Here is a 27,436-nt window from a genome sequence, read left to right as displayed (position 1 = left end):
TATATGTCCAATATCCTGTCTTTCAGAACAAGGTGATTAGGGAGTATTAGCAGAGAAACTTTTTCAAAATACAGATCCTGCCTATATATGGTTATAACTGCACATAAACGTACATAAGTGAATTTCACTTTTGTGATTTGATACTACCTAATATTTTTTGTCACGTTTCACACTCGGTAGGTATGGCTTCAGCACTGAACACTGTCAGGCAGCCCTGAGGATTTGTGATGGAGATGTGGGGGCTTCACTAGAACATCTGCTCACACAGTGTTTTTCAGAGACATTTGGGGAGAAGATGAAGATCTCTGAGGCAGGTGCCCATGTAAGCTTGGATGAGTGTGTGGAACAGCGGCAGGAAGAGGCATTTGCTCTCAAGTCCATCTGTGGAGAGAAATTCATAGAAAGAATTCAGAACCGAGTCTGGACCATTGGATTAGAACTGGAGTATTTGACGAGTAAATTCTGCAAATCCAAGCAAAAGGAAAGTACCAAAAATGCACAGGACACTACACTTGAAATCTGTAAATTTTACCTCAAAGGAAATTGCAAATTTGGATCAAGATGCAAATTCAAACATGAAGTGCCCCCAAATCAAATTGTCGGAAGAGCAGAAAGAATTGTAGATGATTCTCATCTTAATGTCCATGAAGATGCCTCTTTTTTATATGAACTTGAAATTCGATTTTCTAAAGACCACAAATACCCTTACCAAGCTCCGCTTGTGGCATTTTATTCCACCAGTGAGAATCTACCTCTGGCTTGTCGTTTACATATTTCTGAGTTCCTTTATGGCAAGGCCTTGACATTTGCAGAAACTTCAGAACCTGTTGTATATTCTTTGATAACCCTCTTAGAGGAAGAATCAGAAATAGTCAACTTACTGACAAATACCCATCACAAGTACAGTGTCCCTCCTGTGAACTTTCTGCCAGTATCCTCTGGGACCAGAATAAATAATCCTGTCTGTCGTAAACCAGTGATTCCAAGTAATTCTTTTGCTTCAAATCAAATTCCTGAAGGTATGTAAGGCCTTGATTGTGTGGAGGGCTTTGTGGAGGGGGTGTTCAGAATGGTGGATTGAGGAAGTCAGTGTTTCCAAGGGCTGCCCTCGGATCTCCTGGTGATCTTAGGCAAATCATTCTCCTCAGTCCATGGACAAAAGGGAATGAGAAGCCCCTGAACTGTGGCCTGACTTTAAGTCCCAGTTTCGGCATCATGATTGGGCTCTCTGCATTGAAAGTTTGGAACGATGTGTAAGTTTATTCAAGCAGTTGGGGGCTGGAAGAACCTTAAAGCATCTTCCTAGAAAAACTGTTTTGTTGAATTCATTTCGTTTCACATGTTTACTTCTGATGCTTTACACAGAATTACTTTCAAATGAGTTTTTAGAGATATTTCTCTTTCTGTAGTACACTAGACCCCCAAAGTTCATTAGCATAGGGCTACCTTTATGAATCCCTAAATCCTCAAAGAAATGTTGGTGCAAGTTTCTGGCTGTATCGAAATCCAGATTTGCTATACAGATTCTTACACCACAATTAAACTCCTTGTTCAAAGTTCATCAAAGAATTCTCTCTGTTGCCATCTTTCTTTGAGAGAAACAAGTTTTTATTATTTCACAAGAGTTCTTAGGTAAACATCAATAAGTAGAGAACAATGAAATTGCATTGAGATGGGGAATATCCCGGTGGACGTTTGGGTAGGTTCACTCACTAGCCACTTGCTCCCAAACAGCAGTTTCTAACGTGTGGGATTCAAATATATTCCTTGAGAAATGACAAATTGTGTGGCCTGGACTTTTTTTTTTTTTTTAAAGATTTTATTTATTTATTTGACAGAGAAAGACACAACAAAAGAGGGACCACAAGCAAAGGCAGTGGGAGAGGGAGAGGCAGGCTTCCCGCAGAGCAGGGAGCCTGATGCGGGGCTCGATCCCAGGACCCTGGGATCATGACCTGAGCCGAAGGCAGACGCTTAATGACTGAGCCACTCAGGCGCCCTGGCCTGGACTTTTTTAAGTAACAGCTTTATTGAGATAAAATTTACATACCATAAAATTCACCCTTAATTTTAAAGTGTACAGTTCAGTGGGTTTTTAGTATATTCACAGATTTATGCAACCGTGACCGCTATCTAATTCCAGAACATTTTTATCAACCCTAAAAGAAACCCCATACTTAGTAGCGGTGAGTCCTTATTTCTCCCTTCCCTCAACCCCTGACAACCGTGAATCTACATTCCGTCTCTATGCATTTGCCTATTCTGTACACTTTATAGAAATGGAATCATACAATATGTGGCTTTTGTGATTGGCTTCTTTCACTTCGCATCATGTTTTCAAGGTTCATTCATATTGTAGGATGTATCAATACTTCATTTTATTGCTGAATAATATTCCATTATATGAACGTGCCGTATTTTGTTTATTGATTTATCATTTGATAGATATCTGGGTGGTTTTATGTCATGAGATTTTAGGAACACTTGCAAATAGTTGAAACTTTCAGTTAATTCCTTGAATGTAAAGAGTCTATGGAATTAACAAGGCGTGCCATGATTTTTTTCTTCCTTGTTTTTAATTTGGTTTAGCAATAGCCACTTGTACTTGATGAAAGTTTATTTGAAGATGTATTTTAAGTTCTTTAGCAGTAGAAGTAGTTGTTTGAAATGAATTAACCTGCTTTATTCAAGCTTTTAACTTTTTCTCCATCTTACGATTTTGTTGTTGTTGTTACTTTATTAGATAGTGATTTTCCCCCTTTGCTAAAGAAAGGGCTCCATATTGAAAATGTTTCCTTTTATCCCCTTCAAGTTGAAAAAGAATCAGAACCTGAGGAGGAGACAGATGAGGATGAAGGTCCTGCACCAGTTATAGTGGAGAATGAAAGCTATGTGAACCTTAAGAAAAAGATTTCCAAAAGATATGACTGGCAGGCAAAATCAGTACATGCTGAAAATGCTAAAATCTGCAAGCAGTTCCGAATAAAACAGGTAGGGTATTCTGAGAGAATGGCTAGCATTGCCTCCCTAATGTACAGGTGAACGGGTTAGGAATTAGGAAGCCTGGGCTACCTTCCCTAGTTTACTTTTGGTTCTCTTTAACTCTGAGTGGTCAAATTTTCTGCATGCCACAGCAAACTTGGGTGCATGTTGTAGATAGTTTTGGAAAATCCAATGGCTGGTGAAAATGAAACACGTGCATATATATCAAATATTCTCAGAATCATGTGGCTTTCGTACTCTGCTAGACAATCTGATAAGTGAAATGAAAATTAAAACTGATTTACATTAGAAAAAAATAGTGTAGAAAGGAGAAGGATAAGGAGGGACCCTTACCCCATATCAGAGAATCACAGGATAAATAACTTACCCAAGGTCACATAGCTAGTAGGTGGCAACAGGGATTCAAGTTAATTCTCTGTTCCTAAAGTCCATGCTGTTTTTATCCCATTCACAAGAAGATTATTTTAAAAGAACCTATGAGTGAACATTTAGGGCAGAGTTGGGTGTAGAACAAAAGGTTGCATAACCATTTTGGGGATTGGATTAGGGATGTGTCTAACAGCTCTTCTAATTGTGAAGTTCAGATTCTGATTTTTGACACAGTATAACACTATCGCATATTAGAGTGCAATACCTGTAGAATGTCAAAGTGAATAGAAATTGACACCATAATTAAATAGTAAGACGGTAGGAACAAAAAATTCCACATTCAATTTGATCAGTTTGTGTTCAGAGGTAATAAATTTATATGATAAAATAATATGCAGAAAAATGATGTGTTAGTATAAATTTCTTATTCAAAAATACATCTTTAACAATGAATCATGGAATACTACATCAAAAACTAATGATGTAATGTATGGTGACTAACATAATAAAAAAAAATAAGAAATGTACCTTGGATACTTTTCTAAAAAAAAAAAACCCAAAAAATACCTCCTTAGTTTTAGCATATACTACAATGTTTATTGGCCATTGGATGTCGGACTGAGTTACATATATGTAATGCCTGGCCAAAAAGAACCCTTTCATGAGTGCTCTTACTGTTACTGACTTTAGTAAAAATCTGATACGGTATAGAACTACACTGTCCAATGTGGTAGCCCCTAGCCACATGTGGCTATTTACATTTAATTAAACTTAAATAAAATTAAAATTCAGTTCCTCAGTAGCACTGGCCACATTTTAAGTACTTACTAGCCATATGTAGCCAGAGGTTGTTACATTGGTCAATGCTAAAAAACATTTCCATTAACGTGGAAAGTTCTGTTGGATAATGCTGATGCAGAGACTCCTGCTAGGAAGAGCTAGATGGTGCTAAGCAGGACGGCTCATTTCTCTCATAAGATCTTGCAGTTTATTCAGATGTAGGAAAACCATAAAGATTTCACAGCTTGTTCTGGCTGATTCTCTGAGCAGCCTCCTGACTGAAGTCATCAGCATCCAATCCTAACAAATCTACAATTTCTGTCTCTGAGCAAATTGTTAAAGAAAGAGCAGAAAGGGTGGTTCAAGCTATCGGATTCAACACTCAGAGCTTTGTGAAAGATGATTGAAAGTACCTAACTGATACCTTATCTTTTATGTTATTAGGCTTCCAGACAGTTCCAGTCAATTCTGCAAGAAAGACAATCACTCCCTGCTTGGGAAGAAAGAGAAACCATTCTTAAGTTGTTGAGTGAGCACCAAGTGCTTGTTATAAGTGGTATGACTGGGTAAGAATGCAATTTATTTGTAATGCAGCTTTCATCCATGAATATGGTATGTACCCTGGTTACCATAACCAGTTCTACTTGTAAAAAACTAGTAGCTGTTATTATTTGTGGTTTTTCTGGTCAGATACAAAATAATATTTCACAGAACATAATATTGTGTATCTGCAGCCAACAGACCTAAATTACAAAAAAAAAAAACAAAAACAAACTCAGAAATCCATCCAGGAATTTACAGACATTGTACTCCTCTGCCATGAGACAGTTTTTTTTAAAGATTTTATTTATTTGACAGAGAGAGACACAGTGAGAGAGGGAACACAAGCAGGAGGAGTGGGAGAGGGAGGGAGAAGCAGGCTTCCTGCCGAGCAGGGAGCCCGATGTGGGGCTCGATCCCAGGACCCTGGGACCATGACCTGAGCCGAAGGCAGATGCTTAATGACTGAGCCACCCAGGGGCCCCTGCCTTGAGACAATTTTAAGGCAAAAGGTCTAACTGAATACTTTTTTTTGGTAAGACTTTTTTTTAAAAAATATTTATTTGAGAGAGAGAAAGCATGTGAGCACACAGTAGGAGGGGCAGAGGGGGAGGAGAGAACATCTTAAACCCAGAGCCCAACATGGGGCTCAATCTCACAATCCTGAGATAAGTACCTGAACTGAAACCAAGAGTCAGACACTTAACTGACTACACCACCCAGGTGCCCCTTACTGAATGCTTTTAACAGGCCCATTTTTTTATGTAAAGGATAGTTCCAGAACATACATAAATTTATTTATTTATTTTAAAAGATTGGGACACCTGGGTGGCTCAGTCAAACATCTGCCTTTGGCTCAGGTCATGAGCCTGCTTCTCCCTCAGCCTGCTGCTCCCCCTGCTTGTGTGCTCTCTCTCTGACAAATAAATAAGTAAAATCTTAAAAAAAAAAAAAAAAAAAGATTTATTTGAGAGAGAGAGAGCACATGTGTGCATGCAAGCTGGGGGAGGGGCAGAGGGAGAGTGAGAGAGAATTCGCAAGCTGATGCCTCCCCACTGAGCATGGAGCCCGATGGGGGGCCTTAATCCCAGGACCCTGAGATCATGACCTGAGCTGAAATCAAGAGCCAGCTGTTTAACCAGCTGAGCCACTCAGGCACCCCTCCAGAACATTTAACTTGGACATTTTCCTCTTCTAAATTTATTCTGATTTCCTTACAGCTTTTATTTGTTCTTTTAAGAACAACTTAGGGCATATTATCTTTCCTGTTTCACACTTTTCATATGTTATCCAAACTTATTTAACAAGGACAGGTTCTAGGCTTAATTTAGTTCTATATTCAAAGTTATTCAACCTAATAATTATATTTGTGCCCAGACTCACTGATACAGTAGTAATTGGAGATCTTCCAGTTTCTTATCTTTTTCACCTCAGTCCACTTATAGCCAAATCAGTAAGATAATACATAAAATCATAAAAGAATACTCCCATTTCTTTAGGATTCAAATACAGAGTTCATATTCCTAGAGGTATTTACAGAACTTGATCTAATGTCTGCTCAATTGTCCCAATTTTATAAATGATACTAAACTATTATATGAGTGTCCTGTTACTCCAAGTGCAAATTCCTAGCAGTTATGAGCTATAGGTAACAAGTCAGTAGGTCAGTTTAGAAGATAAAGGAAGCTGAACAAGTTTTATTATAATTGGCTTTCTCACTTCCCTCATTGCACATGGTTCCTTTTTTTTGGTAACTAGCACTTGAAAACTCTCATTTTAGGACTTATTTGTTTTGACATACAGATGTGGGAAAACTACACAGATTCCTCAGTTTATTCTGGATGATTCTCTGAATGGACCACCTGAGAAAGTGGCTAACATCATCTGTACCCAACCCCGACGAATCTCAGCAATATCTGTTGCTGAACGTGTTGCTAAAGAAAGGACAGAAAGAGTGGGTCTGACTGTGGGGTACCAGATCCGGCTAGAAAGTGTCAAGGTTTGTATACTCTGCTTATTTCCTGGTAATAGAAATTTTGTTTTTCAAGTATAAAGAGTTCTTGGATTCTAGCGACTCATGGGCAAGTTGGGATGCATACTTCAGTACGGCTGAAGACCTTTTAGAAATATTTTGGTATAAGAATTCTTATTTGGGTATACTTCATTTCCTCTATAAAGACCTTTTATTCTTCATTGGCAGAAATGATCTAGTAAGTGCTGTTTTACTCTTAAACCTGGGACTTAATCCATTTAACCAAATAAGGAATGGACAAATGCAGAATTGAGTTCATCACTCGCTGTTGTTTTTATGTTTTATAATAATTTTTTAATGCTTTTTATGAGTCTTACACTTAAAATTTTGATATGAAGTAGAAAAGCTTTTACTGTTGTTGCCAGCAAGAAACTATGCATTTAGTGTGGTTTCATATTAAATGCAACTGCTGATATTTTCAAGATTCTTTGTCCCTATCCGTTCAAAATGGCTTTGCCATATTGGCTTTGAAAGTGTTTCCTTTTTGCAAAAATTCCATGAATGCTTTCTGTGCCCTTTTCTGTGTAAGTCCTCAGCCACCAGACTGTTATACTGCACCACAGGCGTGCTGCTGAGAAGGCTGGAAGGAGACACAGCTCTCCAAGGAGTCACCCATATCATTGTTGATGAAGTTCATGAGAGGACAGAAGAAAGGTAAACTAAAGAGTTTCTAAAAAATAGCCACACACATAAAATGAAGGCATGGCTGAAATAATTTTGTTCTGTTTCCAGTTCAGTTTCATAGAGCTAGAGAGGAAGGCCACAGAGAAGGCCCAAGTTAGAGAAGAGGAACTGCTTTCCTGATCTATGGGGTCTAGAATACTCAGAATGCTAGGAGGGCACATGTTCATCACTAGAAGAGTCATCCTGTTAGATGGACATCTTCTACCAGGAGATATTTAACACCCTCCTGGGCTTCATGCTGAGCTGGGCACTGTACTTAGTAGGAATAACAGGTGTAACCAGTGCTGTAGTTGATAGATGGGTCAGTATGTGCTTCCTTCTTTGTTCATTTGGTCAGTCATTCAGTCCTGACAGCCATTCATACATTTATTGAGACTGTCTTAAGTGCCACATGATCTGTTAATTGCTGGGGATACTATAGGAAATAAGCATATGTAGTTCTCCTTTTTCTCATGGTCTGGTAGGAAAAACAAATAATGAACAAATAAATAAAGACTTACGAATTGGAGTAAGTACTCTGAAGGAATAAATAGGATGCTGTGTTCTGGGGAGAGGGATCCATGAGATGGTCAGAGCTGATATCTCTCAAGAGATGATGATTAAATTAAAATCTGAAGTATGAGAAGGCATCCCATGTGACAGGTGGAGGCAAGGCCAGCATTCGCAGACTGCAGTGGGAAAGGGCATCATGAGCCCAGAAAGTGGAGGAAGGCCTGTGCAGCTGGTTGTAATAAACAAGGGGAAAAGTGGCAGGTAGAAAAGGCAGGAGCCAGATCTTCCAGGGCCTTGTATACCCTGGACAATAAAACATTTAGAATTTATTTTAATGGAATTAGAAGTCATTAAAGGTTGGGATATAAAATCAAAATCTTCAATATTTTAAAAGGAAGGACCAAGTAAATAGATGGCATTAATCATAGTTTGTCATAGTTTGTGGATCATTTTCTAGAACAACGACGACAACAAAAAACTAATGGGGAAAAAAAAGACAATCCTGTAAAAAATTTGAGCCTTTCCCAAAAAGGACTATACTATTATAAATATTTTGAGAACAAAGTCTAAAGTTGGCAGACTGACAGAGAAGCAGAAAATAGCTAATAGCAAAATTTTAAAAAGGAAAAAAACAAACATGAAAAGAGTCTCCAACTATTGCTGATAAAAAGTTTTTAAACTCTGAACAGGGAAGACATATGACGAGAAGACTATCTGTTCAAAGAAATAAATACATTGATGCACTAGTAAATAGGAAGTATGAAGTAATTAGAAACTAAAGAAAAGCAGACTTGCATATAAAAAGAATAGATCAAAATAAAAAGAAATAATTCCTAGAACACAACAATAGTAAACTTTAATTTTTTTAAAGGTTTTATTTATTTATTTGACACAGAGAGAGAGAGAGAGAGAGAGAGAGAGAGAGAGAGAGAGGAGAAGCAGGGGGAGGGGCAGGCAGAGGAAGAAACAGACTCCCCCCTGAGCAGGGAGCCTAACTCAGAACTTGATCCCAGGACCCTGGGATCATAACCTGAGCTGAAGGCAGACGCTTAACCGACTGAGCCACCCAGTCCCCCCCCCCTTTTTTTTTTTAAGATTTTATTTATTTGTCAGAGAGAGAGCACACAAGCAGGGGGAGCGGCAGGCAGAGGGAGAAGCAGGCTCCCTATTGAGCAGGGAGCCTGCCACGGAACTCAATCCCAGGACCCTGGGATCAACTTTTCATGTATTTTGAGCAATGAATGTAAGACTTATGTAAAAAAAAAAACTATAAATCTCATAAAAAGATGTGTCATGATCCTAGATGTGAAGACTTAAAATTAAAAAGATATCCCCCAAATAAACTAAAGTCAGTGTAGTACCAATCAAAATACTAACAGGATCTATCATTGCATTTGGTAATTCTACTTCTTGATATCTACATGTACATAATGAAGAATATACAAAGATTTTCATGACTGCATTGTTTATAATAGTAAAACAATGGAAACTACTTAAATGTCCATCAACCAAAAAGTGGTTAACTACTACAGAATCACCCATTCTATGGAATAACGTGAGACAGATAAAAGGAATAAAGTAGAGCTTTAGATACTGACATGAAAACATCTCTAAGATGTAGTGAAAAAACCCAAGTTGTAGAATAATATGTGCTATAGAAAAGCAGTATCCTCACTGGTCTCCCTGCTTCAGCCCATCCCCTTGCAATCTAGTCTCAATAGAGCAGACCAACAGTTCTATTCAAATATAAATCTTACTATGCCATTTTTCTGCTCATCATCCTCTGATGACTTATTAAAGTCCTCACCAACAAGTTAGGCCCTACGTGACATGATCTGCATCACCACTGCTCATCTCCTGCTGCTCTCCCCTTATTCAGTCGCTCTAGCCACATTGTCCTCCTTGCTGTCCTTGAAGTATGTACCTCGGGTCCTTTGCACATGTTATTAATCTGCCAGTTGGGGCGCCTGGGTGGCTCAGTCATTAAGCATCTGCCTTCGGCTCAGGTTGTGATCCCAGGGTCCTGGGATCGAGCCCTGCATCGGGCTCCCTGCTCAGTGGGAAGCCTGCTTCTCCCTCTCCCACTCCCCCTGCTTGTGTTCCCTCTCTCACTGCCTATCTCTGTCAAATAAATAAATAAAATAAAATCTTTAAAAAAAAAAAAATCTGCCAGTTATGGGATTCTCCCACACATTCACGGTAGCTCCCTCACTTCCTTCAAGTCTTTACTCAAAGATACCTTTTCAGCTAGGCCTGCCCTAGATGAAAAATAAATAAATAAATAAATAATATTTATTAATATTAATAAATAGAATCTTTAAAAAAATACATCAAAAGTAAATTCATTTTTATGTACTGAATTTGTTTGATCTTCAGGTGTTTCTTTTATTTCCTTTAGTGACTTCTTGCTGCTAGTCTTGAAGGACATTGTGTTGCAGAGACCAACTCTTCAAGTTATTCTAATGAGTGCAACTTTAAATGCTGAGCTCTTTTCAGAATATTTCAGTTCCTGCCCAGTTATTACTATACCAGGTGATTAAAATGCATCCTTAAATATGCATTGTTCTGATAAGCAAATATAATTATTTTTAAAGTTCATTTGAGATATAAAATAACAGGTATTTATATCTTTTCTGGAGAAGTGATTCGTTTATAACAAATAAAATTATGACCATATAATGAAATAAATAAAGAAGTAACATATCCATTTGCTAAGAGATTTCAGTTTTATATGTGCTCTTTTAAAAAGTCTAGGTTATTAGGATTTCTAGCATTCCATTGTGTTTAACATCAAAGTGTGAGTTAATAATGGTAATCTGTCATAAAGAGGGAAGTTGTCTCTGTGTATAAGCATATTGGTTCATTGCTGGATGCAGCTAACTTTCTGGGTGTTGGTCTACTCTGGGAGAAAGTGAAGTTGAATAGTCTATGTCTTCTGGTGTTTTCACAATCTCATTGTGGGATTAATTTATCACCTTGGGCTTTGCTCTATCTGTCTGCGATTTGTTGCCAAAGGAATGATCTGGGGACAATTTTGACGAATAATCGCACTATTTCTTCTAGTTGTTGAATGGTTCAAAGTTCCCTGAGGCAGAGAAGGGGAGGGTGAGAAAAGTGTAACAGGTTTAAAAAAAAAGAGAGGTTTAAAAAAAAAGTGTTATAAACGAGCATCTCTCCACCTATGCACTTCTGGGTTTTTTTACAAGCTGGAATCTATATCCCTTCTAATTTCAATCATCAGAAGCTTTTGGTTTTCTTTTTTTTTTTTTTTTGTAAGATTTTATTTATTTATTTGACAGAGAGAGAGACAGCAAGAGAGGGAACACAAGTAGGGGGAGTGGGAGAGGGAGAAGCAGGCTTCCTGCGGAGCAGGGAACCTGATGCAGAGCTTGATCCCAGGACCTTGGGATCATGACCTGAGCTGAAGGCAGACACTTAACCAGCTTAGCCAGCCAGGCGCCCAACCTTTTGTTTTTCTTTTTTGATATTTTTAAGACCACAGAACAAACCATCCCTTATTGTGCCAGGCTTTGTTTTAAGAGAATTTTACATATGCCAACTATTTATTTCAAGATAGTTGAACAGGTATTCTGAGGCTTTTCTCTTTTATTTTCTTGTTCTTCTAGGCCGCACATTTCCTGTTGATCAGTTTTTTCTGGAAGATGCAATTGCTGTGACAAGGTAAGGAAGACATTAATGAAGGTTTGTTGAAAGTCTTTGAAAGAATTACCATTTTAGCTCAGTGTGCCAGCATTTTAATAGATGTGTTCGTTTTTCTGTAATTTTTCTGCTTGAGCATTTTGTTTTCCCCTTTCAGCAAATATTATACAAATTATTTGCAATTCACAGACAATATTATATATTGTCAGTACTGACTGGAACCCTAATGTAAACTATAGGCTTTGGGTGTTCATGATGTACCACTGTCGGTTCATCAGTTATAATAATTATACCACTCTGGTGGGGGGGTATTGATTATGAGGGAGGCTATGCATATGTGGGTAACAGGGGGTATTGGGAAATCTCTATACCTTCTGCTCAATATTGCTGTGAACTAAAACTGCTCTGAAGAATGAAGTCTATTAAAAAAAAAATGATGAAGGACCAAATATGTGGAAAATTTAATAAGAAAGAAAAAGACCAGGGACGCCTGGGTGGCTCAGTCGGTAAGCATCTGCCTACGGCTCAGGTCATGATCCCAGGGTCCTGGGATCGAGCCCTGCATCTGGCTCCCTGCTCAGCAGGAAGCCTGCTTCTCCCTCTCCCACTCCCCCTGCTTGTGTTCCCTCTCTTGCTGTCTCTCTCTCTGTCAAATAAATAAATAATATCTTAAAAAAAAAAAAAGAAAGAAAGAAAGAAAAAAAAAAGACCAATTCTGCAGATAGACTGCCAGTATTTAAATCCCTCTACTTACTAAGGGCATCAGGCTGGCTCAGTCGGAGGAGCATGTGACTCTTGATCTTAGGGTTGTGAGTTTGAGCACGTTGGGAATAGAGATTACTTAAATAGATAACTTTTTTTTAAAGATTTATTTTTTTGACAGAGACACAGTGAGAGAGGGAACACAAGCAGGGGGAGTGGCAGAGGGAGAACAGGCTTCCCGCTGAGCAGGGAGCCCGATGTGGGGCTAGATCCCAGGACCCTGGGATCATGACCTGAGCCGAAAGTAGTTGCTTAACCGACTGAGCCATCAGGCACCCCTAAATAGATAATTTAAAAAAAGAAAATCCTTCTGCCTACTAACTGTAACATTGATAAGTAGCTTAATCTCTCTGTGACTCAGTTTCATCATATGTAAATGGTCATATTGTTAACAGCTGCTTCACAGGGTTGTTATAAGGAGTAATTAATTAATTAATTCTTGGAGTTAATAGGTGCAAAGGGCCTAGAACTGATCCTGGTGCATAGCAAATGCTTTATAAAAGTTAGCTATTATCATCATCATCCTGCAAGCCTCAGGGAGCTTGCAGTGTAGTGTGAGTATTAAGATGTCTGTAATTTCAGAACTGGGCAGAAAATGGCCATTTCCATTGAATACATTTTTCTCCTTGAAAGCCCTGATTCCTCTTCCCACTTTTTGACCTTCCCACTTTTTGACTCCCCATGATTTTATCCTTGCAGTATTTCTTCTCACTGTTAAACTCTTTCATCCCTCTGTTAGACTCACGTGATTTCAAACATCACCTCTGTGCCAAGAATTCCCAGATCATCATCTTCATTCCTGACCTCTGAGTTCCAGAAGTAAAATACCCTTGATGTCTGGCACCTGAATTCAATTCAGAAGTTTTCTCCTTCACCCTGCCTCTTCCATTTCTAATAAGCACCACTCCCAATTCTCTGATTATTTAATGGTGCGATATTGTCAAGCTAAAAACCTAAAACCAGTGGCTCTCAAACTTCAGTGTGCAATAAGCATACGTAGGGAGCTTATTACAATTGTTATTCTCTGGGCCCCATCCCACTTCCATTGAATGTGAATCTCTGGGGAAATTAATCTTTCAACTAGTTTCCTGGTCTTTATTCTCTCACTTTCAAACTCAGACTCACTGCCTCCAGAATGATCTTGAGACAGAAGCAAAAGCATTCCAGGGGTTCCCTCCCAGAAATAGGGTCTAGCCAGCAGAACCCTAGACCGGTGGAAGAGTAGCACGCGAATTGGGCAGAAGCAGAGCAACGTTCTGCAGAATGAGCATATAAATCAGTGAAATTTTTCATTTCTCGCCAACAGACCCACATACACACAGACCCATTCCTTTGTCTTCCTTCCTCAGGTATGTGTTACAGGACGGGAGCCCATATATGCGCTCCATGAAGCAGATGACAAAGGAGAAGCTGAAAGCAAGGCGCAGCAGAACTGCATTTGAAGAAGTAGAGGAAGACCTGAGGCTCTCTCTTCACCTCCAGCCCCAGGATTCTGTCAAAGATGCAGTGCCAGATCAACAGTTAGATTTCAAGCAGCTCCTGGCCCGCTATAAAGGTAACGCGTTTCCTGGGGGAATATTACAGTTACGCCAAAGATAACCAGTGATCCAGAAGAAGAAAAATGTGGCTCTTGTCTCATAGCTGCATTGTCTTAATTCATCAGAACAACCTTTGACTTAGAAGAATAGCAGTTCCAAAAAAAAAAAAAGAAAAATAGCAGTTCCAACACATATTAGATGTAATTGTTACTGTATTTACCAGCAGGTTTTTTTATTATAAAAGATGTGTTTATTATAGAAAAATTGGGAAATAGTGAAATATAAATATATTCTTCACTATTTTATAACTTTTTATTTTGATATGATTGCAAATTCAAAATTAAAGTTGGCAGGACTACACAATGAACTCTCCTATATCCTTTACCCCAATTCACCAATTATTAATATTTTGCTTCATTTGCTTTATCATTATTTGCTCTGCGCATGTATATATTTCTTTCCTGAACCTTTTGAGTAAGTTGCAGATATGATGTCCCCTAATCCCTAATATTTTAATATGCATTTCTTAAAAGCATAAATACCAGATATGATCAAAATGAAGATATTTAACTGATATAATACTATTATTTGATCCATAGTCAATATTCTAACTTTGCCAATTATCTAAAAGTTTTTTTTTAAAGGCTAACCGCACCTTTTTTTTTTTTTTTTTAAGATTTTATTTATTTATTTGACAGAGAGAGAGACAGCGAGAGAGGGAACACAAGCAGGGGGAGTGGGAGAGGGAGAAGCAGGCTTCCCACTGAGCAGGGAGCCCGATGTGGGGCTCAATCCCAGGACCCCGGGATCATGACCCGAGCTGAAAGCAGATGCTTAATGACTGAGCCACCCCTAAAAAATGTTCTTTATTGCTATTTTTTTCTAGTCCAGAATCCAACCCACAATTACATATTTCATTTGTTGTTATGTGTCTTTAGTTTCTTTTGATCTGGAAAAACTCCCCAGCCTGTATTTTTCTTTTAAGATCTTGACATTTTTTGGAGTTTGGGCCAGTTATTTCGTAGAATGTCCCTCCATTTGGTTTTGTCTAATGTTTCCCCAGGATTAAATTTAGGTTAGAAAACCTAACCTTTTGGGTTTCATTTTTGGTTAGAAAACCACAGAAACAATTTTGAGTCCTTCTCGGTACATCATATCAGGAGGCATAGGATTTTGGTTTGTCCCATTATCGGCGGTGTTATTTTTGATCACTTGGTTAGGGTGATGTTGGCTAGGTGTCTCCCCTGTGTGGTTACTGTTTGTTCCCTTTATAGTTAATAAGTCATTTGTGGAGAGAGATTTGAGACTATTTAAATATCCTATAATATCCTTAAAATTTCATCCACTAGTTTTAGCATTACTCATGGGCTTTTCAAATAACATCTTTTGTGGGGCCACCCTGTGCTGAGCATTTTTATATATGTTGTTAGGTGCTCCCTCCTTCTGTGCCAGACCTCACCTAACTGTTCTTTGTTCCTAGATAGTCTTCTATACAGATAAGCTGGGCTGAACACATAGAAACCCCAAGGGTACTACTACTGCTTTCTTCCCTAAAGCCTACACCAGAGACAGGTCTCAGCTGCCCTTCCTGCTCTCTTCCCTGGACTGCCACCCCAACCCTCTTAGCCTTTTGGGGGGGAAAAAAAGGTATTTACCTTCCAAGGAGTAAGAGCCTCTAATTCCCTATTACTGCTTCTATGGGAGAAGAGACAAGTGAGTTTTCCTTTTTCTCCTTCCTCTGAAGACTATATTCCCAGTCCTGCATGGGCAATGGTAATCATCCAGGAATTAAGGTATTAGCTAGCATTCTGCTGTTTAGGAAGGTATGCATAGCTCCTAAACATTATTTCACTTAACCTTCCCAACATCCTGAGAAGTAAGGTTGAGAGCATAGACTTGCATCAGATAGACTTGGGCTCAACTTGCTCACTCACTCAGAGTTCCTTGAGCAAGTTCCTTGTCCTCTCCATACCTGTTTCCTTAGCAATAAAATGGAGTTGTTTAGGGAATTAAATGAGATAATACAAATCCATAGCACAGTGCCCAGCTAGTGAGTGCACATTTGTAATTCTAATTAAACTATGTCTGAGTCAAAAATTTGTGTTCTTTCTGTACATCACACCAGCTGATAATTCCCATTTCCTTATTCTATTAAATTATTTCAGAAATTTCAGAATTTTCTTTAAAAATTATGACTGGGGGTGCCAGTCGTTAAGCGTCTGCCTTCAGTTCAGGTCATGATCCCAGGGTCCTGGGATCGAGTCCCGCATCGGGTTCCCCGCTCCGCGGGGAGCCTGCTTCTCCCTCTCCCGCTCCCCCTGCTTGTGTTCCCTCTCTCGCTGTCTCTCTCTCTGTCAAATAAATAAATAAAATCTTTAAAAAAAAAAAAACAAGCAGGGGGAGCGGGAGAGGGAGAAGCAGGCTCCCCGCGGAGCGGGGAACCCGATGCGGGACTCGATCCCAGGACCCTGGGATCATGACCTGGGATCATGACCTGAGCTGAAGGCAGACGCTTAACCAACTGAGCCACCCAGGCGCCCATAAATAAAATCTTTTTAAAAAATAAAAATTATGACTGGATGGGGCGCCTGGGTGGCTCAGTAGGCTAAGCATCCAACCCTTGATTTTAGTTCAAGTCATGATCTCAGGGTTGTGAGATTAAGTTTCATGCCGGGCTCTACACTCAGCGTGGAGGCTGCTTGAGATTCTCCTTCCCTCTCCCTCTGTCCCTCCCCCCACTTGTCTGTCTATCTCTCTCTAAAAGAAATAAATAAAATTCTTTTTTAAAATAAATAAAAATTATGCCTGGATCGAAGCCAGGCCTTTCTAATTTCAAGCACACAGGTTACCAAAGTTCAGAAAGCACTGCTGAGAGCTTCTTTCTGAAGGAGGAGGATGGAAGATTTGTGGTCAAGAAACCCGGCTCTGCCAGTAGCTTCTGTCTGGTAGTGGGCAGACCGCTCCCTGTACCAAGAAAAGACCGGGGCTGGTTGATCTCAAGGCTCTCTCCTCAGAAAATTAAATAATGATTCTGAGTTCAATTTTTAAAACTTTTTCTAGTTAAATAATAATAATAGTCAGTCCTTTTAAGTGTATAATTGATTAGCAAAAACTGCCAAACTATTAAAAGTTTTTTAAAAATTACATTCACTCTCTTTTTTAGTGTTAGCTAATCCTTCTCCTTTTTGAAAAGTCTGCTTTTTGGAATCTTGACATATAAAAATGATTCCTTCTCTGCCCTCCACACCCAACCACATCCTTTCTTTTCATGTTTGACCAACATAGGGTTCACACTGCCAGAATAACATTGTTTAAAACTGCTTTTGCCCCTCTTCAAACTTCAGCATAATATAGGAAGCTTCCCTTCCTTCATATCACCTGCAGCTATTTTGTTCCAGTTAGACTATTCAGGGCAATGGGCTATTAAGAGGACCTGAGAAGAAAGGCCAGCAGTCTTTGGAGAGTTAGTCTCCCCAAGAATATGCTATTTGTTTTGAAAAGAGCTCAGGCACACAGTATAGCCCAAAGAACTGTATCTGTCACTAGGCCTCAGATAAATTAAAAAGGGACTGGAGACCTTAACCTGAAAGTCTGTGACTAGAATTCAGGGGTTGTTGGTGAAGCCATTAAAATCACATGTATTTTTCAGGGAAGATCCAGAACTTTTGTCCTTTTCTCAAAGGAACCTAAAGGTTAAGAGTCACTGTCGTGAAGTTGTTGGTAAAAGCTGTGGTCTCTGTTGATTGCCCTGGATCACTGTTACCTGGATTTCCATCTGATCTGACTCATGTCTTGATTGAATCTGGAAGGGCTTTCTAAAGTGTATTTGACTTTGAATTTTGTTTCTAGGATCTAAATTGTCAATAAATGTATGATGGAGAAAAGAGGGGAGGGAAGAAAGAAAAACGTGGCCGATCTGGGCCTTTCCAGCAGGGTCAGGTGCCTGTTCTTTGAGTCATTGTTCAACAAAAAGTGCTCCTCGTAAACATGTATTTTCTGAGAGACTGAAAGAAAACGATTCATTTCGGTGCATAAATGTGAACATCTGTGTCATTAAATCAAGAGACTCACCTAGTTCACAGGCATCATTGTCTTTAATAAGGTATAATTATCCTTCTGATTTTTACCTTTCTTTCAGGGGTTAGCAAATCGGTCATCAAAACAATGTCCATCATGGATTTCGAAAAGGTGAATCTTCAATTAATAGAGGCCTTGTTAGAGTGGATTGTAGATGGAAAGCACTCCTACCCTCCAGGTAACCGCTTCTTGTCTTTGTAAGACGGCAAAAGGGAAGATAGCTCACTCACTGAGATAGAGTGGGTGCTGTGGGGGCAGCCTCCCTTCCTGGAACCCTTGCCCCCACCCTTACTTTTTCACCCCCAATTGCATATAAGGTTGCTTATTAGGCTTTTCAGGGGGAAATTTTACCTTTTACTTTTTGAGGTTCACCAACTCCTTTTTGTTCAGCATTCTTTTGTTTCCCACTGAGCAAAAAGATGTTAACAATACAAAGTCCAAAAGGACGAAAGCTGAAAAGAAGGCCTGGGTGATCCACATGGTAAACACTCAGCCCCGGGCTAAATGGGAGTCTGGTAATGAGTGTTTGAATCCCATGAAGACTGTGTACATGGAGGTCACAGGGCAGGAGGGTTAAAAGAACCGGCTTTGGAGTCTGATAAACTTCTAGCTCTGCTACTCAGGAACGTGTAGTCTTGGATAAAGTCCTTATCCTTGCTCTGCCTCAGTTTCCTTGTTTGTGAAATGAAAACAATCATAATTCCTCTGACATATAGCTATTTTTAGGATTAAAAGAAACCATATGTGGGGGCGCCTGGCTGGCTCAGTCAGTGGAACATGTGACTCTTGATCTCAGGATTATGAGTTTGAGCCCCGTGTTGGGTGTAGAGATTACTTAAAAATAAAATCTTTTTTAAAAAGTAAGAAAGACATCAAAAACTAATGATGTATGGTGATTAACATAACACAATAATTAAAAAAATTAAAAAGTGAGAAAGAAACCATATGTAAAGCACTTAGCATCGTGCCTGGCATATAGTATCTACTACCCCTAATAATGGTAACATTATAATTATAACATACATCGTCGTTATTATTGCTGAGATCACTGTTACTCCTGCTACTGCTTTCCCCTTGCTGGCTGTCTTCCCATCCCAGTGGCCTTCTTAACCTCACTTGCAGTCCTTTATCCCCCAAGTCTTCTCATTACTGAATCCTTCCCATCACTCAGGTTTCTGTCAAATATCTTCTCTTCAGAGAAGTCTTCTCTGACCACCATATCTGTTTTCTCACCACCTACCCCTTACTCTAGCATGATATCCAAAAGTGATTTTCATTTTCAATATAGCACTTCACAATATCCAGAATTATAGTTCTGCTTACTGACAGTTTCCTTCAATAGAATGCAAACTCCTTAAGAATAAGGATTTATCGTGCACCAGTGTGTTCCTCAGACCCTAGGACGGCACCTGGAATATTTAGGTACAGAGTAAATATTTGTCACATGAATAGATGCAGCCATTGTTGGGTGATCGTAAGTTGATCAAACAGTTCCATGATGTGCTCACTACGCAGTGCTTTAGAGAAGTGGGAATGGCTGCCCTCCTCTGCCTAGACTGTAATCATTACGTGGTATTTTCTATAGAGCCGTATGAGCCACATGAAAGGATTGAAGTTTGTTATGTCTTGGCAAGTAGTCAGTGTCAGCTAATGCATTATCACTGGGCTGAATGTCTTGTTTCATCCCAAAGGAAAAGATGATTGTTGAAAAACATCAGGCATGGCAGACAAAAAGAACTGTTAGAAAATTACGTGAATTCAGAGGGGGACCACCCTGCCCTAGGTGTGCAGGGTGGGTCGTGTGGGGTGGGTGTCTTTATGATAATCACCTGTGACCAACAAAAGACTAACCAGCCCCTAAAAAGGAAGTAGGCCATTGAAGGTGTTATCAATAGAGATGTTAAAAGAATTTAAGTTCCCTGGTTAGCTTTCTATAAAAGACCAACCCTAAAGGCCCTCCTTGGCAACCCTGTCGCAACCCTGTCGGGGTGCTCGCACTCTTGAGAGCTTTTTCTGTATCTTCACTTAATAAACTTCTATTCCTTTACTCACCAAAAAAAAAAGAAAGAAAAGAAAAAAAAATAAATAAACCTGAAAAAAAAAAAAGTATTCCCAATACAGCTGGCCAAGCTGTGAGGGCAGAGCAGATCAGAAGGCACATAAAAATATAGACAGGGGTGCCTGGGTGGCTCAGTCATTGAGCGTCTGCCTTCGGCTCAGGTCATGATCCCAGTGTCCTGGGATCGAGCCCCGCATCGGGCTCCCTGCTCAGCGGGAAGCCTGCTTCTCCCTCTCCCACTCCCCCTGCTTGTGTTCCCTCTCTCGCTGTGTCTCTGTCAAATAAATAAATAAAATCTTAAAAAAAAAAAAAAATAGACAAAAAAATTTTTCCCATCCATATGTTTATTTTATCACTCTTTTTTTTTTTTAAACATTTGATTTATTTATGGGGTGCCTGGGTGGCACAGTCAGTTAAACAACTGACTCTTCGTTTCAGCTCAGGTTGTGATGTCAGGGTTGTGACATGGAGCATCTCCAATAAATAAATAAAATCTTAAAAAAAAAAGATTGATTTATTTATTTTAAAGCGAGAGCATGGGGAAGATGGGGGTTGGACAGAGGGAGAGCGAGAGAGAAACTTAAGCAGACTCCCCGCTGAGCAAGGAGCCTATCGAGGGGCTCGAGATCACAGCCCTGAGATCATGACCTGAGCCAATTTTACCACTCTTAAATTTTGTGGTATTTTAGTAGAGAGGAAGACGGAACGTGTAACGGAAAGAGCATGGATTTGGTGCCCAAAACCTTAGGTTTGTGTCAGGCCCCACTCTTAAGTAACATTGTCGCCTGGCCAAGTTACTGAGTCACTTTGAAAGTACTAATAACCTTAATGGGTGGTTGTGAGGATCAAATGAGGTAGTGTATGTAAACATGCTTTGTATACTATGAAGTGTTGAAACTAACCCTCAAAGATATCTTTTGCCTCCTTCAGGGTTCCATTTTTGTAATGATTTCGTTTCCTTATTTACTTCGTTGGGAGAATAACTGTGATAAATAATAGGTCCTGTGTTCCTTGTGGGCAGGTCTTCGGTTTATAGTTCACTGTACCTAGCACAGAGCTGACATAGGCACCCAATAAATATTTGTGGGATTAAAGGAGGGGCTAGTGAGGATGGTGTCAATTTCCTCTCGGGATAAAGCACAAAAGAAGGTGACTTGCTGAGTGCCCACTCTTGGCACGGAAATATTCTATTTTTAGTTATCACTGTTTATTTTCTTTAATGTAAAATTTAAAAGCCCATAAACTGTTAATATGTCATGGTTAGTTAATGTGCTGCCTCTCCACCATATATCTGAATTTAGATTTTCAGGTTGGCCAGCCAATTGTATTTTCTTTTTCTCATTTCTAGTGAAATGTTTATGGATTTTATTTACTAATAGAAGAGTCTTCCTGTCTTACAAGATTAGCAGGATAACTCTTCCTAGAAAAACAATGTCAGTGCCTGGTGCACAGTAGAAGTATGTTTAAAGAGCTTCGCTAATGATTCTTGTATAACTTAAGGTATTATATTTTTCTACACTTCAGTTTTTCCTCTTGTGGAAAGATAATAATACCCCATTCATTTTGGAGTTAAGTCAGAAAATGTATGAAAAACACTGCTATCCATTTAAGTCCCTGGGGACTTTACAAAAAAAATTGGCAGTGGAAAAAAATCTCAGATTATTACATTTTTAAAAATTTAAAATAGCTCTATAGTCCATATTAGTTTTTCCTTTTTTGCATCTATCACATTGATTCTTTTTATGTACCCAGGTGCTATACTTGTATTTTTACCGGGACTAGCAGAAATCAAAATGCTATATGAACAGCTACAATCTAATTCTCTTTTCAACAATAGACGCAGTCATCGGTAAGTTAATTGCTTTCCATATCCTTAACCATCTGTTGCAGGTACATGCAAAGATGACTAACCAGAACGGTCTCTGACAGCCATCACCCTCTTTAGACCCTGGTGTCACTCCTTAAGAATATGTTTGTGTATGCCAGCTGGAAGGAGACAGACCTATCTGTTCCAGGGAAGCAATCATTCCCATTCCATTAAATAAAAATATTTCTCTTCACTTAGCGTAGTGACTCAGCAAAATTGCCTGTGATTTCAGTTGCCAAGTAGGAGGCATGGGAGAAGCCAGTGTGAGTAACAGCAAAGAAATGCTGCCATTTGAGAAAAAAGTAATTTGTAACAGTTTCTTTTCCAGTAGCAAGACGTGTGTTTTCATACCCAAGGGGACAAGTCCTGAAGGGTTAAACGCTCCCTAGAAATACAAGAACGAAGCCTCTGAGCATACATACTGCCTCTTATTCTCTGCATTTAAAGACAGAGGAAAAACGATTCTCTACTGTTAGTGTGCTCTAGGCTTGTTACTTGTAGAATAGCAACTATAGTCCTTCTTGATCATTTACTACTGAGTTACCCTCCAGTTTTTCCCAAGGTGGTGCGAGGTTTCTAGTTCATAGAACTGAGTTCATGTTTTGTAAGGCTTGGAAGGAACCTTCCCATTTAGAAGGAAGCTGCTGATACTTGGGAGTCCTGTTGCTAGTTGTAATAGAAATTCACCCACCATGAATCCAATTTCAGCCTTTAGTGCTAGGACACTAAATGTGCTTCTCTTTCCTTTCAGATGTGTGGTTCACCCACTTCATTCATCTTTATCCAGTGAAGAGCAGCAGGCAGTGTTTGTAAAACCCCCTGTGGGTGTAACAAAGATTATAATTTCCACCAACATTGCTGAGACATCCATAACCATCGACGATGTTGTCTATGTCATTGACTCTGGGAAAATGAAAGAGAAGAGGTATTCTCCTTTGGCCCAGTAGAGGAGGGTTAAAGATGCCTCAGTGAGAGTGACATGTCAGTGACGATGCTCTTGAGCGACACGGATTGCCGTTTGAAAAATGTTTTAGGAAAACTACGTGGGTATATATGAGTGATTCTGTACCGGGGCCCTAGTCTCAAAGTCAAACGGTGGTGGAAAGTTTTCAGGTTTTACCTTGGAAGTAATTATTTTTCCTCTCTTTTTTCCATACGCTTTACATGTGCTTGAGTGAAAAAGAGGTGACTTAGGTGGTGATGGATGTGTTCATTAGTTTGATTGCGGTAACCATTTCACAGTGTACGCATTTATCAAAACATCACATTGTACACCTTAAGTATATACAGTTTTTATTTGTCAAATAAATACACAAAAAAGAAAAGGTCGCATAAAGGAACTGCATGTAGTTCACCAACATTTGATGCCACTGAAATTCGCGCTGTGTGCTCCCACCACAGACTGAACTACCCGAGAACACACCGGACACTTGTCCTTTGGTGGAAGTAAGGTAGTGCATCTGCTCTGTCCATGCTAAGCAGGGTCTTAGCCATGTTTTTATAGAATAATTCCTTTTTCCATTTTCTCTTTCTCTGTAGATATGACGCCAGCAAAGGGATGGAGAGCCTAGAGGATACTTTTGTCTCTCAAGCCAATGCTCTGCAGAGAAAGGGTCGAGCGGGCCGGGTTGCCTCTGGGGTCTGCTTCCACTTATTCACCAGCCATCACTTCAATCACCAGCTGTTAAAGCAGCAGCTGCCAGAGATCCAAAGAGTGCCGTTGGAACAGCTGTGTCTGAGGTACACCTTGATCTTTGTGTTCTGGCTTCCAGAAGGTCTACATATTTCTCACCCGAAGTCCCGTGGGTTCTTCTTCTTAGTAGGAGACATTTTGCTGAGAGTGGACATGGATGAATTCACTCATTTGCAAAGGAAGAGCTCTTCAGTGTTGCCTTTACCATTCGTGTTAACTTTCTGCACATGAAGATCTCTTACATTGCAAAGAATGGCCCTAAAATAGAGCTTAAGAATACATTTGTAACTCAGGAAAGTAATCTAACTTATCAAGAAATTTCTGCTAGGGGCAACACCAATATTAAATCATAAAAGGCAAAAAGATCTACAGCCTCATTATCAGAGCAAAGTGAACAAAAACAACTTGAGAAACATCCTTATTTACCTGATGAACAAAAAACAAATTTCATAAAATAGGATTTAATGAATGAATGATTGAACTCAGTGTTATTGAAGCTGGGCAACCTTTGGTTCAACCTTTCTGAAAATGTGGTTGGCATTAGTAAGAACCCATGCCCTCTGACCCAGTCACTGCTTTGAGGGAGTATGCCCATAAAATAATAACCCAAAGCAAAAAGTTACTAGTACAAAGAAGTTATAGCTCTCCTTTTATCCAGCAGGTATATTTTGAAAGCCTTCCATTTGCCAGGGGTTGAGCTAAGCACTAGAGATAGGATACAAGACTCAGGCCCTGCTTTTAAGTGTCCACAGTCAGGTCTTAAGAAGTTGGGCAAGCAGTTGCTTTGAACTAAGGTAGTAACAGTGCAAATGAAGAGGAGCGGAGAGATCTGAGAAAGTTTTGGAAGTTGAATGACCCATGAGGGAGGATGAGAGAGGGGAAAATGTAATTACATGGTACATATGATTTAAAAACAGTTCAGGGGCACCTGGGTGGCTTAGTCGGTTGGGTGTCCAACTCTTGATTTCGGCTCAGGTCGTGATCTCGGGGTGGGAAGATCGAGCCCCACTTCAGGCTCTATGCTCAGCTCAGAGTCTGCTTAAGATTCTCTCTCTCCCTCTTCTGCTGCCCCTCCCCCCCCAAAAGAAAAAGAAAATGTATTTAGCATTGTCTGGCTTATGAAAGCGTATGTCTGGGAAATTACCAACTATTTTCATTCAAGAAAGAAGCTTACTCCTCTGTGTCATCTCTCCAGAAATAAAATGGACAAATTACTATTTTGTTTTCTTTTTGTAGAATTAAAATTTTAGAGATGTTTAGCACTCACAATCTCCAGTCTGTGTTCTCTCGGCTCATTGAGCCGCCACACACTGACTCTCTCCGTGCCTCAAAAATACGATTACGAGACTTAGGAGCGTTAACTCCAGATGAAAAGCTGACCCCCCTAGGGTATCACTTGGCCTCTCTGCCCGTGGATGTGAGAATCGGCAAACTGATGCTGTTTGGGTCTATCTTCCGCTGTCTGGATCCTGCCCTCACCATTGCTGCCAGTTTGGCTTTTAAGTCTCCTTTTGTAAGTAAACAACATTCATCTAAACTGGAGTCCAGAGGTCTCTAAGGGGACCATGGGGGGATTCAGGGTTATGTGAGCCTGCCCACACATTTTCTTATGAGGATGATAGATGGGAAGTCTTAGGTCGCAATGTCTGTAACTTTTGTCTGATCCTCAAAGAAATCCATGCCTCAAATAAAGATTAAGAACTGAAGATCCAACTTATTGAAATAACCTAAATGTGCTTTTTATTGTATCTGCTCCACCATGCTCATTAAAGAAAAATCAGAAAATGCAAGCAAGCAAAAGTGCCCCAGCATGATTTTAACAGGCAGTAAATACATTGGACCACTTTTTTTTTTAACAGCTTTATTGAAATATAATTCGCCCATTTAAATTGTACATTCAGTAATTTTATGTGGTCCTCATCATGGTCAGTTTTAGAACATTTCTGTGACCTCATTAAGAAACCCCTTAGCAGTCACTCCCCTTCCCCCCTCTAATTCCTCATCCACCACAGCCCTAGGCAACCACCAGTTTGCTTTCTGTCTTCATAGATTTACCTCTTCCAGACATTTCACATTAATGAAATAATAAAATATATGGTCTTTTGTGACTGGCTTCTTCACTTAGCATAATGCTTTTAAGGTGCATTTATGTTACAGCGTAGTAACATAGGTAACATATGCACTATAACATAGTAACAGATCAGTACTCTGTTCCTTTGCCAAATAATATCCTTTGTATGGACGTACCACATGTTGTTTATCCGTTCAGCACTGGATGGACATTTGGGATTGTTTCCACCTTTGCTGGTAAACATTCATGTACAAGTTTTTATGTAGACATATGTTTTCATTTGTCTTGGGTATATACCTAGGAGTAAAATTACTGGATCAAATAGTAACTCTATATTTCACTTTCTGAGGAACTTCCAGTTCTTTTTCCAGAGTAGCTGCACATTACATTCTGCCAACCTTTTATCAGGGTTGCAATTTCTCCCCATCTTCACCAACACTTGTTATTATCTGACTTTTTTATTATAATCATACTAGGGGGTATGAATTTGTAGTTTCGACTTGTGTTTCCCTGATGGCTAATGATAGTAAACTTTTCATTTGCTTATTTCCCATTTGTATATCTTCTTTCAAGAAATGTCTATTCAGATCCTTTGCCCATTTCTTAATTGGGTTATTCATCTTTTAATATTGATTTGTAAGAGTTGTTTATATATTCTGGATACAGGTCCCTTATGAGAAATATGATCTGCAAATATTTTCTCCCATTCTCTGGGTTACCTTTTTCACTTTCTTGATATGTCCTTTGAAACACTAAAGGTATTAATTTTGATTAAGTCCAGTTTATCCACTTTTTTGTTCCTTGAGCTTCCATTGTCATAGTTAAGAATCTTAAAAACAAAAAAAATAGACCCCATTGCCAAAATGGCTGAAGGGGAGTGGAAGATACAGGCTTCCAGTTATAGAATGAATAACTCATGGGAATAAAAGGCACAGCATAAAGAATATAGTCAGCAATATTGTAATAGTGTTGTATGATGACAGATGGTAGCTACCCTTGTGAGCATAGCATAATGTATCAATTACTGACTTGTCAAATCGCTATGTTGTATACCTGAAACTAATGTAACATTGTGTGTCAACTACACTAAAAAAAAATTGATTGCCAGATCCAAAGTTAATGAAGCTTTATTCCATTTATCTCTCTGTGTTTTCTAAGTTTTATAGTTTTATTTTTATTTATTTTTTAGTGGGGGTGGGGCAAGGGGCAGAGGGAGAGGGAGTATCTTAAGCAGACTCCACGCTCAGCATGGAGCCCGACGTGGGGCTCGATCTCACAACCCTGAGATCATGACCTGAGCCGAAATCAAGAGTTGGACACCCAACCACCTGAGCCACCCAGGCGCCCCATAAGAGTTTTATAGTTTTTGCTCTTACATTAAGGTCTTTGGTCTATTTTGAGTTAATTTTTGTAAATGGCATGAGGTAAGAGTCCAACTTCATTCTTTTGCATATGACTATTCAGTTGTCCCAGTACTATTTGTTGAAAAGACTGTTCTTTCACCATTGAATGGTCTTGGCATTCTTGTCAAAAATCATGGGGCCCCTGGCTGGCTCAGTCCGTGGAGCATGCAACTCTTGATCTCAGGTTTGTAAGTTCGAACCCCGCATTGGGTATAGAGATTATTTAAAAATAAAATCTTGAAGGAAAAAAAAGAAAGAAACCTCAGGTAAAATGTGCCCTTCAAACCTGGTTTTCCTCATTTAGGTATCTCCCTGGGATAAAAAAGAGGAAGCTAACCAGAAAAAGCTAGAATTTGCATTTGCAAACAGCGACTATCTGGCTCTTCTACGAGCATATAAGGTAAGT

General features: G+C 39.4%; 1 protein-coding gene across 6 annotated transcripts in view; it reads left to right on the top strand.

Moving 5' to 3' along the window:
- DHX57 (DExH-box helicase 57) overlaps positions 1-27,436 on the top strand; it is a 58,549-nt gene that overhangs the window by 15,469 nt on the left and 15,644 nt on the right. For all 6 annotated transcript variants that reach the window (XR_010405531.1, XM_045884463.3, XM_064572133.1 and 3 more), the window contains 14 exons: positions 181-1,019; positions 2,813-2,991; positions 4,597-4,718; positions 6,496-6,691; positions 7,254-7,378; positions 10,299-10,432; positions 11,527-11,581; positions 13,672-13,877; positions 17,999-18,115; positions 21,749-21,845; positions 22,615-22,788; positions 23,403-23,603; positions 24,793-25,069; positions 27,335-27,430. Coding sequence is in view for 5 of the 6 variants with exons in the window: in XM_045884463.3 (XP_045740419.1) it covers positions 181-1,019; positions 2,813-2,991; positions 4,597-4,718; positions 6,496-6,691; positions 7,254-7,378; positions 10,299-10,432; positions 11,527-11,581; positions 13,672-13,877; positions 17,999-18,115; positions 21,749-21,845; positions 22,615-22,788; positions 23,403-23,603; positions 24,793-25,069; positions 27,335-27,430 (2,818 nt within the window). In the remaining variant the exon portion in view is untranslated. The remainder of the gene's footprint in view (positions 1-180; positions 1,020-2,812; positions 2,992-4,596; positions 4,719-6,495; positions 6,692-7,253; positions 7,379-10,298; positions 10,433-11,526; positions 11,582-13,671; positions 13,878-17,998; positions 18,116-21,748; positions 21,846-22,614; positions 22,789-23,402; positions 23,604-24,792; positions 25,070-27,334; positions 27,431-27,436) is intronic.

This window comes from Mirounga angustirostris, unplaced genomic scaffold (assembly GCF_029215605.1).
Source record: "Mirounga angustirostris isolate CCGP_5_RB_7025 unplaced genomic scaffold, mMirAng1.0.hap1 SCAF_10, whole genome shotgun sequence".
Lineage (NCBI taxonomy): Eukaryota > Metazoa > Chordata > Mammalia > Carnivora > Phocidae > Mirounga > Mirounga angustirostris.
The sequence above is the reverse complement of the archived record's forward strand: the minus strand, read 5'-3'. Positions and strand labels throughout refer to the sequence as shown.